General features: G+C 48.8%; 1 protein-coding gene across 2 annotated transcripts; it reads right to left on the bottom strand.

Annotated features, from left to right (window-relative positions):
• Positions 1 to 4,375: 4,375 nt before the first annotated feature.
• LOC139273376 (zinc finger protein 229-like) lies at positions 4,376 to 16,208 on the bottom strand. Of its 2 annotated transcripts, none has more exons than XM_070890203.1 (2): positions 16,118 to 16,208; positions 4,376 to 9,731 (listed from the first exon to the last, which is right to left on the bottom strand). In XM_070890203.1, exon 2 carries the CDS (start codon positions 9,406 to 9,408, stop codon positions 8,095 to 8,097), a length of 1,314 nt encoding a protein of 437 aa, XP_070746304.1. In that variant the 5' UTR covers positions 9,409 to 9,731; positions 16,118 to 16,208; the 3' UTR covers positions 4,376 to 8,094. The 2 variants fall into 2 exon arrangements, with proteins under 2 accessions (XP_070746304.1, XP_070746305.1); XM_070890204.1 differs by lacking the exon at positions 16,118 to 16,208 and adding an exon at positions 10,250 to 10,396.
• Positions 16,209 to 16,446: the final 238 nt, after the last annotated feature.

Raw genomic sequence — 16,446 nt, 5'->3', positions numbered from 1 at the left:
TGTCCACCCATCCCTTCCCGGTTTCAGTTATGGCTTTGGCAATTGCTGTCTTAAGGGTACGGTTCATTCGCTCCACCATTCCCGAGCTCTGTGGATGGTACGGGATGTGGAACCGCTGTCGGATTCCGAGCAGACCGCATGCGCGCTTCATGATCTGTCCCGTGAAGTGTATCCCCTGGTCTGAGTCAATTTGGAGGGGCGCTCCCCACCGTGGGATTATGTCGAATGCGAGAATCTGCGCTATCGTGGATGCTCCACAATCCCGGGTGGGAAAAACCTCAACCCACCTGGTAAATTGATCAATAATGACCAGGCAGTATTTCTTTCCCCGACTGTTGGGTAGGGGCCCTGTGAAATCAATCTGTAGATTCTCCCACGGGCCCCTGGGACGTGTCTGATGTGCCATTTTGACCTTTATGGGTCTGCCTGGATTATGCTGTGCACATACTATACAGCGCTGGCAATGCTTGTCTACGTCTCGCCCTACCCCGGTCCACCACCAGTCTTTGAGTAAACGGCTCAGCATTCCGTCTTGCCCAGTGTGATCCGGCTCGTGGTGTAGCTGGAGTAGTTCGGTCTGGATAGAGGACGGGGCAACTACTTGTAGTCCCTTTCTCCACACCCCGTCTTCCCCAATGCTGGCCCCCTGGCTCTCCCATAGCGACCGTTCCTCCGAGCTACTTTCTTCCTGTACCTTACGGATATTCAGCTCTCCTGGTCCTATCACGGCTACTTTGATTATCTGGGGCTCATCTTCTTCCGCTACGCTTCTGGCTGCTTGATCTGCCAGCATGTTTCCCCGCTGTTCCCTGGTTTCTACCTTTTGATGCGCCTTGATCTTTATTACAGCTGCTGTAGCGGGTCTTTTAACGGCTTTTACCAACTCCCGAACTATATTCTCGTGTTTAATGTGCCCCCCCTCCTGAGGTTATGTACCCACGTCTGCTCCATGCTATCATGTAGTCGTATACTACCCCGAACGCGTACCGGCTGTCGGTATCGACATTTACACGCTTCCTCTCTGCCAATTTAAGGGCTTCGGTCAAAGCCACGAACTCCGCTACTTGGGCGGACACTGTTCCTTCCAGTGCCCTTCGCAGGAGGGTGGCACCGTCCTGGTCTACCACGCCCCATCTGGTGCGGAATTGTCCGTCAATATACCGTCGGGACCCGTCAACGTAAAGGGTTAAATCGGGGTCGCCCAGAGGTTTATCGGCTATCCCCCCTTCTGTTCCTTGGTCTATCTCAGTTTTGCAACGATGGGGTTCGCCTTCAGTCACTATTCCCTCCGCGGGATTAAAACCTATATCCCTGATTATTTGTATGGACTGGTCTTTGGGCAATAGTACCGCTTCTCAGGTAGCTCGTCGGGCATCCGACACCGTTTGTAACCTCCCAGTATTTAGTAATTCCACTACGGTGTGCTTCGTGTGTAAGATTAGCTGTCCCGACATCATCACTGGTTCGCATATTCTTGCAGCCCAAGCGGCACAATCGAGGGCAGCCACACACCAATGAAGCCCCTTCGCTACCGGGGACTCTTGTGTTGAGTAATACACTACTGGTCTCATTACCCCTTCCTTTTCCTGGGTTATTACGCCGCTGTAGAAACCCCCCTCGAGATTGTAATATACATGGAACGGCTTAGTCATGTCAGGTAGCTTCAGCACCGGGGCTGCCAACAATTCAGCTTTTAATTTCCCATAGGCTTCTTCTTGCTCCAATCCCCACTCTACCTGTTCCGTTCCTGGTTTTCCTCCCCTCACTAGTCGCTGAATGGGTTCGGTCATATTCGCAAATTGAGGAATGAAATTCCTGCAATAGTTGAACAAGCCCATCACCCGCCGCACTCCCCGCACCGTTGTTGGTCGGGGCATATCAGCGATGGCTGTCTTTCGGTCTGTCGAAAGGGTCTTTTTTCCGTGACTGATATTGTGTCCCAAATATCGAACCATGGCTTGCCCGATCTGTGCCTTTTTTGGATTTATTTTAAAACCTGCCTTGTCTAGAGTCCTTAAAACCGTGGCTACAGCCCCTAAGTGCTCTCGGTCGCTTGCCGAGGCTATCAAGATGTCATCCACGTACTGAAGGATTGTGCTGTTGTAAGGGGTTAAGTCACACTGTTCCCAGGCATTGCTCATGACTCGGTGGAAAATGTTCGGGCTATTATGGAACCCCTGAGGGAGTCGGGTCCATGTGTATTGTCTGCCACTGGAGCTAAATACGAATCTTTCCTCAGGTGCAGGGTACAGTGGGATCGACCAAAATCCGTTAGCAATATCTAAAACAGTGAAAATCCTGTGTTCCGGATTCAGACCGTTGAAGATAGTTGCTGAGCTGGCCACAATCGGGTGTTCCCTGGGTGTTACTTTATTTAGGGCTGTATAATCTATCGTTAGTCGGTAACTCTCATCCAGTTTCTTCACTGGACACATCGGGGAGTTTGTGACTGATACTGTCTGTCGTAATATGCCTTGGTCTACCAGGGCTTCTATTATCTCCTCAGTGGCCCGCATGGCCTCTGGTTTAATAGGGTATTGTTTGTGGGGAGGATGTACCGGTCCCGTGACCTTCTCCGGTGTGATATCAATGAGCCCGCAGTCCTGTTTGCTTATTGCCCAAACTCCCGGGATAGCCTGACACAGTAATCCCAACAGCCTGTCCATAGACCAGTCTCTCGTCAAGGTGCCTGTTTTACCTAACGTGGCTATATTTTTTACTGGGGCCCATTTCCCGGCAACTTTATCCTTATACCCTTTCTTGGCTTTCCAGGTTACCCGCCTTCGCCGTGCGTCCACTATGGTGCCCAGCTCGCGGAGTAGGTCCATCCCTAGTCTAGTGCCCTCTGAATTTTGACATGCCCAGAACTGGACCGGTACCATTACCTCAAGCACTTGTGTTTCGCTTTGATACGCCGTGGTCCTGTTTCCCCCGACTCCTTGGATTATAATGGATCGCCGGGTAGTGGGTAGATCGAGATTGGTTAGGGACACCGATGCCCCACTGTCTATCAACATGTCGCATCGCTGGCCCCCTAATGATGCATTGATCCACATGCGGGGATCGGGTTCTTGGCTGGGGGCCGATGCGATTCATTGGGGTTTCGTCTGCTTCTGGGTCAGCTGCTGTATAATGTCCAGCAGCTGCTGATTTCCGAGCGTACTGACGTCTGGGGTTCTTTCATTGGGATTTTGTCCTCTTTTAGATCCCCGTTGCAGTCCCTTCCCTTCCTGGCCACCCCCTTTTGCCCAATAGTCCTTTGACTCGTGACCTGATTGGTCACAGTTCCTGCACCTTTTGCGTCCGTCACGTTTTGGGGCTCTGCACTCGTCTTGTTGCAATTATAGCATGTCTCAGCCGCCTTTTTGTCAGTGGCCGCGCAGACCTCAGCTGTGCTGGCGGCTATTTTGGACCTTTGTTGATTGTCTACCGAGGTAGCCCAACTTTCCAGGTCATCAAAGTTATTATATGCCACTAAGCCTGTTTTTAGGATGGCTTGGTGGGCGGAGCTTAGTCCATCCTTATACAACTGTATGAAGGCTGGGTTCTGCCGGTCTGCATTTGCACATACTGGTTTACTTTCTCTGTTAACTTTACATGGGCTCGCAGTATCAGGACCACTGCCTTTTCATCTTTGTCTTTCCTTTCCTTCTCTCACCATTCCCGCTGGTCTGCTGGTGGGTCCTGAGGATCCCATCATGCTTTAATCATTCTCTCGATTAGTTTCTTTTGTTTTTCCGCCAGGTGGCGGGTAAGGGAGCCTTCCGGCCCCCGCTCGAGTTTATCTGCTTTATTGGCCATTCCTGGGTAGGACTAGAACCGTTCGGAATCTGCTCTGAGGTTTGCCTTTTACCTCGCACAACTTGTAGTAGACCGTCTCCGGGCTGCTGTCAGGTCACAGGTCTGTTTTTACACAAACTTCGCGTTTAAGCAATTCCTGACAGCGCTCTACGTATCCTTAACAACTACCTACCACCGTTTTGCCCATTGGTCCAACCCTGTTCACAGGTTTGGATTCCGTTGGTCGCTGTGCACCACCTGCCCCCCCGAGGTATATTTCAAATCACATTACTGGGTCCGGAAGATGTCGTTCGGTATCACGATCCCACGGTCTAAGTGTGTTCCCGGCACCTACTTAGTTCCTGGCCGTCACGTGGGACAAAGTCCTCTTAATGCAGGCTCAGGCTAGGTGTTTGAGATATTAGACCGTCTCCTCGTGTCGATCAACCGGCATCCACCTTCGGCACCCGTTATAAATTTTGTTTTAGGTATACTCACCCGGTTTCTCCAAAGGCGCTCAGCGACTTCGGAATCCTGCTGACTACGCCACTGTTAGCGTGAATGTTTTCTCGCAAGAATCACTCAACACTCGGGATCGGTTCCAATGCCAAAATGGCCTTTATTATGCCGGCAGGGAGGGAGCCTCTGGTCTAAGTCCAGGCACCTCTCTCCGCCGAACAAAGAAAACCATCAATATTTATATGTTTTACAGCAGTTAATTCCAGTTACTCAGCCCACATCGGCCGGACACAATTCAATCATAACGATTATAGATTACCCAATAGAATTCCCCTGGTACATCGGGGGGCTGTATGTTCGGTTCCTGTCAGCTCGGGCTGATTCATGACCCTGTGATGTGATGCAGGCCCCCTTATCTCTGTTACTCGGGGGCTCTGCTGTGACCTTGCTGAGCTATCTCAACATGGTTGCTAAGCACTCCATCTGGAGTCATCGATTAAGGACATTCCGTACCAGGCACTATAACGGTTTGTGATGGTTATCTTGTCTCAAGCTGTTGATCCAAGACATTCCTGGTACCAGGCCTCACAGGGTCATTGCTCAGTCAGCCTCAGTCAGCAGTTCATTGCTTGACTAACTGAGTTCCCATCATGCTTGGAGGAGCCCCCTGACAGCCATTTTATATTTGGCTATCATTTTGAACACATACATGTGTATATATATATCAGCAGGTGCCTAATTCCCTACAACACAGTGAAGCAAGCATGTGTATATCTGATCTCTACAGTGCAGAATAAATACAGTAACAAAATAACTCGTGGGAAGATTTCAACATTTGTGAGTAAACCTGATACCATGTTAATTGGTTGATGAACCATTCTAATAGCTGAACGCAGGATTTCTGGTCAATTTGTTTAAGGTATTTTCTGACACCAACCATTTGCATGTTCCCTTTTCGACGTGGAAGCAAGTCATCCTCGTTTCGAGGATGATGCATGTTCCCACAATGAGTGCTATGTTAATTGGAATAAGTAAACAGATAGGGACGGCTGCTATTTTGCTCACTGTGATCTAAAGTTATAGCTTGGTCACATCCTCTTTTAGCATATGTTTTTGTCGATAATTCAATATGTCTCTGTGGTGCATTGGTTAGCACATTCGGCTATTAAATGAAAGTTTGGTAGATCTCGGAGGAGTTCTGGTCCAGTCTGGCAGAGGGGAGGGTGAGGGTCTGGGTCAGTCTTGGACAGGGGAGGGTGAGGGGGCTCTGGGTCAGGGGAGGGTGAGGGGGGGTCTGGGTCAGTCTGGGACAGGGGAGGGTGAGGAGGGTGTGGGTCAGTCAGGGATGGGGAGGGTGAGGGGATCTGGGACAGGGTAGGGTGAGGGGGGGTCTGGGTCAGTTTTGGACAGGGGAAGGTGAGGGGTGTCTGATTCAGGGGAGGGAGAGGGGGGTCTGGGATAGTCTGGCACAGGGGAGGTTGAGGGGGGGGCCTGGGTCAGGGGAAGTTGAGGGGGTTTCTGGGACAAGGGAAGGTGGAGTGGGTGTCTGGGTCAGTCTGGGACCAGGGAGGCTGACGAGGGGTTCTGGGTCAGTCTGGGATAGAGGAGGATGAAGGGAAATCTGGGTCAGTCTGGGACAGGGGAGGGTGAGGAGGGGTTCTGGGTCAGTCTAGGACAGGGGAGGGTCTGGTTCTGGGTCAGTCTGGGACAGGGGAGGGTGAGGAGAGATTCTGGATCAGTCTGGGACGAGGGAGGGTGTGGGGGGGTTCTGGGACCATCTGGGACAGGGGAGAGTGAGGTGGGGTTCCAGGTCAGTCTGGGACAGGGGAGAGTGAGGGGGTTCTAGGTCAGTCTGAGACAGCAAAGGATGAAGGGGGATCTGGGTCAGTCTGGGACAGGGGAGCGTGAGGGGTGTCTGGGTCAGTCTGGGACAGGGAAGGTTGAGGGGGGTCTGGGGAAGTCTGGGACAGGGGAGAGTGAGGGGTGTCTGGGTCAGTCTGGGACAGAGGAGGGTGAGGGGTGTCTGGGGAAGTCTGGGACAGGGGAGTTTGAGGGGACTCTGGCATGTCTGGGGAGCAGAGGGATCGGTTTCCCCGTGTGGAAACCCAACGTCCCAGGTCTGTCGGCCAAAACTCTGGGGTGTGCAGGGGAGGTGCAGAGGGATCACGCCCCCATGTGGAGACTCAATGTCCGGGTCTGTCGGGCAAAGCTGGAGGGTCTGGGGGCGGGGGGCAGAGGGATCGACCCCACGATGTGATGAACCAGTGTCCCGGGGTCTGTGGGCCAAAGCTCTGGGGTCTGGGGGCTTCGCCAAGGAAAAGCATAATACAGACAAGAAGAACCAGCTTGGCTGTATGAAAGGTCAATCATGTTTGACAAATTTGCTGGAGTTCTTTGAGGATATAATGAGCAGGGTGTATAAGGGGGAACAAGTGGATGTGGTGTATTTGGATTTCCAGAAGGCATTCGATAAGGTGCCATATAACAGATTACTGCACAAGTTAAGAGCTTAAGTGGTCATGGGTATTTATAATAGCATGGATAGAGGGTAGGCTAACTAACAGAAAACAGAGTCGGATAAATGGGTCATTTTCCAGTTGTCAAACGGTAACTAGGGGGTTGCTGCAGGGAACGATGCTGGGATCTCAACTATTTACAATTTATATTGATGCCTTGGATGAGGGGACAGAGTGTAATGTAGCCAAGTTTTCTGATGATACAAAGCTGGGTGGGAAAGCAAATTGTGAGGAGGCACAATGAAACTGGAAAGGGATGTAGACAGGCTAAGTGAGTGTGAAAACATTTGGAAGATTGAGTATAATGTGGGAAAGTGTGAGGTTATCCACTTTGGATAAATCTATTATTTAAAAGGAGAGGTATTACAAAATGCTGAAGTACAGAGCGAACTGGATGTCCTTGTGCATGAAACACAAAAAGTTAATATGCAGGTACAGCAATAATTATAAAGGCAAAATAAATGTTGGCCTTTATTGAAAAGAGGATGGAGTACAAAAGCAGAGAAGTCCTGCTACAACTGTACAGGGTATTTCTAAGACCACACCTCGAGTACTGCATCCAATTTTGATCTTTTTTAAGGAGGGATATTCTTGCATTGGAGACAGTTCAGAGAAGCTTCACTAGTTTGGTTCCCGAGATGGAGGAGTTGACATGAAGAAAGGTTGAGTCTATACTCATTGGAGTTTAGAATAATAAGAGGTGATCTTATTGAAACATACAATACTGAGGGGGCTCGGTATGTTAGATGCAGAGAGGATGTTTCCACTCGTAGGGACTCTAGACCTAGGGGGCACAGTTTAGGAATAAGCGGTTGCCGATTTAGAACTGAGATGAGGAGAAATTTCTTCTCTTGAGTAAATCCTTGGAATTCTCTACCCCAGAGAGCTGTGAAGGCTGGGTTATTGAATATATTTAAGGTGGAGGTAGCCAGATTTTTGAGCGATAAGGGAGTGAAGGGTTATGGGGAGCGGACAGGGAACAGGTGCTCTGCTCATGATCAGATCAGCCATGATCTTATTAAATGGCAGAACAGGTTTGAGTGGCCAATGGCCTATTTCTGCTCCTATTCCTTATGTTTTTTAAAGGGTGAATTATGGATGCAAACACAATCAGCATTATTTTTTTTCTCACCCTTTGCCCATTGAATAATTGGTCAAATATGCAGAATATTAAACTCCAGCCCAGTTATATGGGGAATCAATATCAGCAGAAAGAAAGCCCAACTCTCAGAATAGACACGACTCAGTCTGGGATAACAGCAGAATCCAAAACCTGCAGTCACTTGTGAACTCGCTGGTGTGTCAGCAGGTTGGATGAATGAGTGAATCCCTTCCAACACTAAGAGCAGGTGAACGGCCTCTCCCCAGTGTGAACTTGCTGGTGAATTCGAAGGTGGGTTGATCGAGTGAATCCCTTCCCACACTCAGAGCAGGTGAATGGCCTCTCCCCAGTGTGAGCTCGCTGGTGATGCAGCATGTTAGATGACCGATTGAATCCCTTCCCACACTCAGAGCAGGTGAACGGCCTCTCCCCAGTGTGAATTCGCTGGTGTTGCAACAGACGGGATGACAGAGTGAATCCCTTCCCACACTCAGAGCAGGTGAACGGCCTCTCCCCAGTGTGAACTCGCTGGTGTCCCAACAGATGGGATGACCGAGTGAATCCCTTCCCACACTCAGAGCAGGTGAACGGCCACTCCCCAGTGTGAACTCGCTGGTGTTCCAACAGATGGGATGACTGAGTGAATCCCTTCCCACACTCAGAGCAGGTGAACGGCCTCTCCCCAGTGTGAACTCGCTGGTGTCCCAACAGATGGGATGACCGAGTGAATCCCTTCCCACACTCAGAGCAGGTGAACGGCCACTCCCCATTGTGAACTCGCTGGTGTTCCAACCGATCAGATGACCGAGTGAATCCCTTCCCACACTCAGAGCAGGTGAATGGCCTCTCCCCAGTGTGAACTCGCTGGTGTTCCAACAGACGGGATGACTGAGTGAATCCCTTCCCACACTCAGAGCAGGTGAACGGCCTCTCCCCAGTGTGAACTCGCTGGTGTTCCAACAGTTGGGATGACCGACTGAATCCCTTCCCACACTCAGAGCAGGTGAACGGCCTCTCCCCAGTGTGAAGTCGCTGGTGTTCCAACAGATGGGATGACCGAGTGAATCCCTTCCCACACTCAGAGCAGGTGAACGGCCTCTCCCCAGTGTGAACTTGCTGGTGTTCCAACAGACGGGATGAGAGAGTGAATCCCTTCCCACACTCAGAGCAGATGAACGGCCTCTCCCCAGTGTGAACTCGCTGGTGTTCCAACAGATGGGATGACCGACTGAATCCCTTCCCACACTCAGAGCAGGTGAACGGCCTCTCCCCAGTGTGAAGTCGCTGGTGTTCCAACAGATGGGATGACCGAGTCAATCCCTTCCCACACTCAGAGCAGGTGAACAGCCTCTCCCCAGTATGAACTCGCTGGTGTTCCAACAGACGGGATAAGAGAGTGAATCCCCTCCCACACTCAGAGCAGGTGAATGGCCTCTCCCCAGTGTGACTGCGCCGATGAACTTCCAGCTCAGACGGGAAATTGAATCCATTCCCACAGTCCCCACATTCCCACTGTTTCTCCGTGATGCGGGTGTCCTTGTGTCTCTCCATGTTGGATGATCAGTTGAAGCAACGTCCACACACAGAACACGTGTACGGTTTCTCCCCGCTGTCAATGCTACGATGTTTTCTTCAGGCTGTGAAACTGCTTAAAGCTCTTTCCACAGTCTGTGCACTGGCACACTCTCACTTGGGTGTCTCGGTGCTTTTCCAATCACACGGATATTTGAAATCTGTTCCCACAGACAAACTTTTCTCCTTCTACATCCAAAGGCTGATGATATTCAGGTCCTGAGGAATCGAGTGATTCTGTCAGATCGAGATGTAATGTTTGGTTTGAGCTCCCCGTCTGCAAACCCTACCGTTCGAATGCCCTGGAAAAGGAGTTTACAAAAATCATCACTGCAAGTAAAGGACAGACATTCAGAACAAACAATTCTAGATTCTATGGAACATTATTTCCTCTCTTGTTCCTGCAATGCTGTAAATCCCACCCCATATATTCTTCCCCCTCCCTGTCCTGAAATTCAAACACATCGCTCGTCTGAACACAGCTTGTCCTCAACTCCCAATTTTCATCACTGACAGAGGCTGGGTTCAGTTTTACACTCACTGGTTCCCCTCCCCTGAAGGTGCTGACTCTGGCTGGGTTCAGTTCTAGACTCACTGGTTCCCCTGCCTCTCCTCCCCTGAAGGTGCTGACTCTGGCTTGGTTCAGTTCTACACTCACTGGTTCCCCTCCACTGAAGATGCTGACTCTGGCTTGGTTCAGTTCTACACTCACTGGTTCCCCTCCCCTGAAGATGCTGACTCTGGGTGGGTTCAGTTCTATACTCAGTGGTTCCCCCTCCCATGAAGGTTTGACTCTGGCTGTGTTCAGTTTTACACTCACCGGTTCCCCTTTCTCCCCTCCCCTGCAGGTGCTGACACTGGCTGGGTTCAATTCCGCACTCTCTGGTTTTCCTCTACATTATCCACTGAAGGTGCCGACTCTGCCTGGTTTCAGTTAACATAAGAAATAGGAGCAGGAGTAGGCCATGTGGCCCCTCGAGTCTGCTCCACCATTCAATAAGATCATGGCTAATCTCATGGACTCAGCTCCACTTCCCTGCCATCTCCCCATAACCCTTTACTCCCTTATAGAAACATAGAAACATAGAAAATAGGTGCAGGAGCAGGCCATTCAGCCCTTCTAGCCTGCACCGCCATTCAATGAGTTCATGGCTGAACATTTTTTTTGAAACTTCAGTACCCCTTCCTGCTTTCTCGCCATAACCCTTGATCCCCCGAGTAGTAAGGACTTCATCTAACTCCCTTTTGAATATATTTAGTGAATTGGCCTCAACTACTTTCTGTGGTAGAGAATTCCACAGGTTCACCACTCTCTGGGTGAAGAAGTTTCTCCTCATCTCGGTCCTAAATGGCTTACCCCTTATCCTCAGACTGTGACCCCTGGTTCTGGACTTCCCCAACATTGGGAACATTCTTTCTGCATCTAACCTGTCTAAACCCGTCAGAATTTTAAACGTTTCTATGAGGTCCCCTCTCATTCTTCTGAACTCCAGTGAATACAAGCCCAATTGATCCAATCTTTCTTGATAGGTCAGTCCCGCCATCCCGGGAATCAGTCTGGTGAACCTTCGCTGCACTCCCTCAATAGCAAGAATGTCCTTCCTCAAGTTAGGAGACCAAAACTGTACACAATACTCCAGGTGTGGCCTCACCAAGGCCCTGTACAACTGTAGCAACACCTCCCTGCCCCTGTATTCAAATCCCCTCGCTATGAAGGCCAACATGCCATTTGCTTTCTTAACCGCCTGCTGTACCTGCATGCCAACCTTCAATGACTGATGTACCATGACACCCAGGTCTCGTTGCACCTTCCCTTTTCCTAATCTGTCACCATTCAGATAATAGTCTGTCTCTCTGTTTTTACCACCAAAGTGGATAACCTCACATTTATCCACATTATACTTCATCTGCCATGCATTTGCCCACTCACCTAACCTATCCAAGTCACTCTGCAGCCTAATAGCATCCTCCTCGCAGCTCACACTGCCACCCAACTTAGTATCATCCGCAAATTTGGAGATACTGCATTTAATCCCCTCGTCTAAATCATTAATGTACAATGTAAACAGCTGGGGCCCCAGCACAGAACCTTGCGGCACTCCACTAGTCACTGCCTGCCATTCTGAAAAGTACCCGTTTACTCCTACTCTTTGCTTCCTGTCTGACAACCAGTTCTCAATCCACGTCAGCACACTACCCCCAATCCCATGTGCTTTAACTTTGCACATTAATCTCTTGTGTGGGACCTTGTCGAAAGCCTTCTGAAAGTCCAAATATACCACATCAACTGGTTCTCCTTTGTCCACTTTACTGGAAACATCCTCAAAAAATTCCAGAAGATTTGTCAAGCATGATTTCCCTTTCACAAATCCATGCTGACTTGGACCTATCATGTCACCATTTTCCAGATGCACTGCTATGACATCCTTAATAATTGATTCCATCATTTTACCCACTACTGAGGTCAGGCTGACCGGTCTATAATTCCCTGTTTTCTCTCTCCCTCCTTTTTTAAAAAGTGGGGTTACATTGGCTACCCTCCACTCCATAGGAACTGATCCAGAGTCAATGGAATGTTGGAAAATGACTGTCAATGCATCCGCTATTTCCAAGGCCACCTCCTTAAGTACTCTAGGATGCAGGCCATCAGGCCCTGGGGATTTATCTGCCTTCAATCCCATCAATTTCCCCAACACAATTTCCCGACTAATAAAGATTTCCCTCAGTTCCTCTTCCTTACTAGACCCTCTGACCCCTTTTATATCCGGAAGGTTGTTTGTATCCTCCTTAGTGAATACCGAACCAAAGTATTTGTTCAATTGATCCGCCATTTCTTTGTTCCCCGTTATGACTTCCCCTGATTCTGACTGCAGGGGACCTACGTTTGTCTTCACCAACCTTTTTCTCTTTACATACCTATAGAAACTTTTGCAATCCGCCTTAATGTTCCCTGCAAGCTTCTTCTCGTACTCCATTTTCCCTGTCCTAATCAAACCCTTTGTCCTCCTCTGCTGAGTTCTAAATTTCTCCCAGTCCCCAGGTTCGCTGCTATTTCTGGCCAATTTGTATGCCACTTCCTTGGCTTTAATACTATCCCTGATTTCCCTAGATAGCCACGGTTGAGCCACCTTCCCCTTTTTATTTATTTATTTATTTTTTTACGCCAGACAGGAATGTACAATTGTTGTACTTCATCCATGCGGTCTCTAAATGTCTGCCATTGCCCATCCACAGTCAACCCCCTAAGTATCATTCGCCAATCTATCCTAGCCAATTCACGCCTCATACCTTCAAAGTTACCCTTCTTTAAGTTCTGGACCATGGTCTCTGAAATTACTGTTTCATTCTCCATCCTAATGCAGAATTCCACCATATTATGGTCACTCTTCCCCAAGGGGCCTCGCACAATGAGATTGCTAATTAATCCTCTCTCATTACACAACACCCAGTCTAAGATGGCCTCCCCCCTAGTTGGTTCCTCAACATATTGGTCTAGAAAACCATCCCTTATGCACTCCAGGAAATCCTCCTCCACCGTATTGCTTCCAGTTTGGCTAGCCCAATCTATGTGCATATTAAAGTCACCCATTATAACTGCTACACCTTTATTGCATGCACCCCTAATTTCCTGTTTGATGCCCTCCCCAACATCCCTATTACTGTTTGGAGGTCTGTACACAACTCCTACTAACGTTTTTTGCCCTTTGGTGTTCTGCAGCTCTACCCATATAGATTCCACATCATCCAAGCTAATGTCTTTCCTAACTATTGCATTAATCTCCTCTTTAACCAGCAATGCTACCCCACCTCCTTTTCCTTTTATTCTATCCTTCCTGAATGTTGAATACCCCTGAATGTTGAGTTCCCAGCCCTGATCATCCTGGAGCCACGTCTCCGTAATCCCAATCACATCATTCAAAAATCTGTCGATCTCTGCCTTAAATTATATTCAATGACCCAGCCTCCATAGCACTCTGTGGCAGAGAATTCCATAGATTTACAGCAATCAGAAGAAATTTCTCCTCATATCAGTTTTTAATGGGAGACCCCTTATTCTAAGACTATGTCCCCTAGTTTTAGTTTCCCCTAGGAGTGGAAATATCCTCGCTGCATCCACCTGTCGAGCCCCCTCATTATCTTATTTCAATAAGATCACCTCTTATTTTTCTGAACTCCAATGTGTATAGGCCCAACCTCTTCAACCTTTCCTCATAAGTCATCCCCCTCATATCCGGAATCAATCTAGTGAACATGCTCTGAACATTCTCCAATTCAAGTATATTTTTCCTTAAATACGGAGACCAAAACTGTAGGCAGTACTCCAGGTGTGACCTCACCAATACCCTGTACAGTTGTAGCAGGATTTCTCTGTTTTTATACTCTATCCCCCTTGCAATAAAGGCCAACATTCCATTTGCCTTCCAGAATACTTGCTTTACCTGCATAATAACTTTTTGTTTCATGCACAAGGACCCCCAGGTCTCTCTTTACTGCAAAACTTTGCAATTTTTCTCCATGTAAATTATAATAAATTTTTCTATTATTTCTGCCAAAGTGAATAACCTCACATTTTCCCACAATTTACTCCACCTGCCAAATTTTTGCCCACTCACTTAGCCTGTCTTTATCCTTTTGCAGATTAATTGTGTCCTTTTCATAGTTTGCTCTCCCATCCATCTTTGTATCAGTAAACTTGGCTACATTACACTTGGTCCCGTCATTGAATTCATTAATATAGATTATAAATAGTTGAGGACCCAGCACTGATCCCTGCGGCACCCCACTGTCACTGTTTGCCAACCAGAAAATGATCCATTTATCCCGACTCTCTGTTTTCTGTTATTTAGCCAATCCTCTATCCATGCTAATAGATTACCCCCAAACACATGAGCTTTTATCTTGTGCAGTAACCTTTTATGTGGCACCTTATCGAATGCCTTCTGGAAAAATCCAAATACACCACATCCACTGGATCTCACTTATCCACCCTGCTCGTTACATCCTCAAAAAACAAATTTGGCAAACATGTTTCCCTTTCATTACATCATGCTGACTTTGCTGGATTGAATAATGCTTTTCCAAATGTCCCGCTACTGCTTCCTTAATAATGGACTCCAGCATTTTCTCAATGACAGAAATTACGCAAACTGGTCTGTAGTTTCTTGCTTTTTGTCTGCCTCCATTTCAAAATAGGGCCGTTACATTTGCGGTTTTTCAATCTATTCGGACTGCCCCAGAATCCAGGCAATATTGATAAATTACAACCAATGTATCCACTATCCCTGCAGCCACTTCTTTAAGACCCTAGGATGTAATCATTCTTTGTCCTTCCCCACGCCGCCCCCTGGCCAGGCCCAGTTCCTTTGCTCAAATTCTGGGAAAAGTGCACTTTGATTTTTGCAGGCTGAATTATTGCAGAGAGCTGCGCATGCGCGGTTCAGCACTGCCCCTTGAGTCAATTCGCAGTGAGCAGAGGAGCGCATGCACCCTCCCCTCTCCCAGCACTGCCTGTGATCGCCAGCACTGACATATGAGGAGAGACTGGGTCGACTGGGCCTGTATTCACTGGAGTTTAGAAGGATCAGAGGGGATCTCATGGAAACATATAAAATTCTGACGGCACTGGACAGGTTAGATGCAGGAAGAATGTTCCCAATGTTGGGGAAGTCCAGAACCAGAGGACACAGTCTAAGGATAAGGGGTAAGCCATTTCGGACTGAGATGAGGAGAAACTTCTTCACTCAGAGTTGTTAAGCTGTGGAATTCCCTACCGCAGAGAGTTGTTGATGCCAGTTTATTGGATATAGTCAAGAGGGAGTTAGATATGGCCGTTACGGCTAAAGGGATCAAGGGGTATGGAGAGAAAGCAGGAAAAGGGAACTGAAGTGAATGATCAGCCATGATCTTATTGAATGGTGGTGCAGGCTCGAAGGGCGGAATGGCCTACTCCTGCAGCCTCCTTACAGCAGGCTATTTTCTATGTTTCTATTCACTCAGTGAGCGGAAGAAGATGGTTTAAAAGAGCCAGAAATGGAGATGCCGTGGCCCCGGGGTAAGGCAACGAACAGCAGCCCCCTTCCCCTCCCACACTCCTCTCCTGGTTCCTGCAATAGATGCACTTTGTGAAACTCCCCACATCCTCACTGTCAGGCTGTGTTCCCACTGCTCACTGTCCAAGAACAACAGACACGGTGAGATTGGAACTGAATCAGGATCATTCACTACTGGTTGGGGAAAAAAAGCAGCAATGATTTGAAAGAGCGAGGTGATTTACTTTCTCTGTTACCTTACACTGTCCACACACAGCCCGAGAATGGCCTCTCCCTTCCCCCACTCACATCATGTTCAGGAACTAGTTCCTGTTTCACTGCCTCTTACACACAGCTCCGGACAGAACTAAACCAGGAAGGTTCACTGCTGGTTTGGAGAGAGAAAGCAGCAATGATTGTAAAGAGCAGATTCTCCCTTACCCAGGACACACACTGTCCACACACAGCCCGAGAATGAACTCTTCCTTCCCCCACTCACACCACGCACTGACACTGGTTCTTGATCTACTCTGCCCCTTACACACAGCCCCGACTCCCCCTGAACTCCCCGCGGACTCAATGCCGATCTCTGAGCCCATCTGTGGACACACTCCCAAAGCGCTGCGCTGCTGTAAGGAGGCTGCTGCTCGCTACCTTACCCCGGGGCCGCGGTGTCTCCTTTCCCGGCTGTTTTAAACCATCTTCTTCCGCTCACTGAGTGAATGGCGATCACAGGCAGGGCTGGGGGAGGGGAGGGGAGGGCGCATGTTCTCTTCTGCTTCCTGGAAATCGAAATAGGGGGCGGGGCTTACCCGCACATGCGCAGCTCTCTGCACTAATTCAGAATGTAAAACTCAAAGTGCACTTTCCCCAGAATCTGAGCAAAGGAACTGGACCTGGGGGAAAGGACAGAGAATGATTAAAGCTGGGAGCCTTGTCCCTTGGAGATGCTCAATATGGGATCATTCCGTGCAGGGTGTTTCTCTCC

The sequence above is a fragment of the Pristiophorus japonicus genome, chromosome 9 (genome assembly GCF_044704955.1).
Source record: "Pristiophorus japonicus isolate sPriJap1 chromosome 9, sPriJap1.hap1, whole genome shotgun sequence".
NCBI classification, from domain to species: Eukaryota; Metazoa; Chordata; class Chondrichthyes; family Pristiophoridae; genus Pristiophorus; species Pristiophorus japonicus.
Note: the sequence above shows the minus strand (reverse complement) of the source record. Positions and strands in the feature narration are given on the sequence as shown.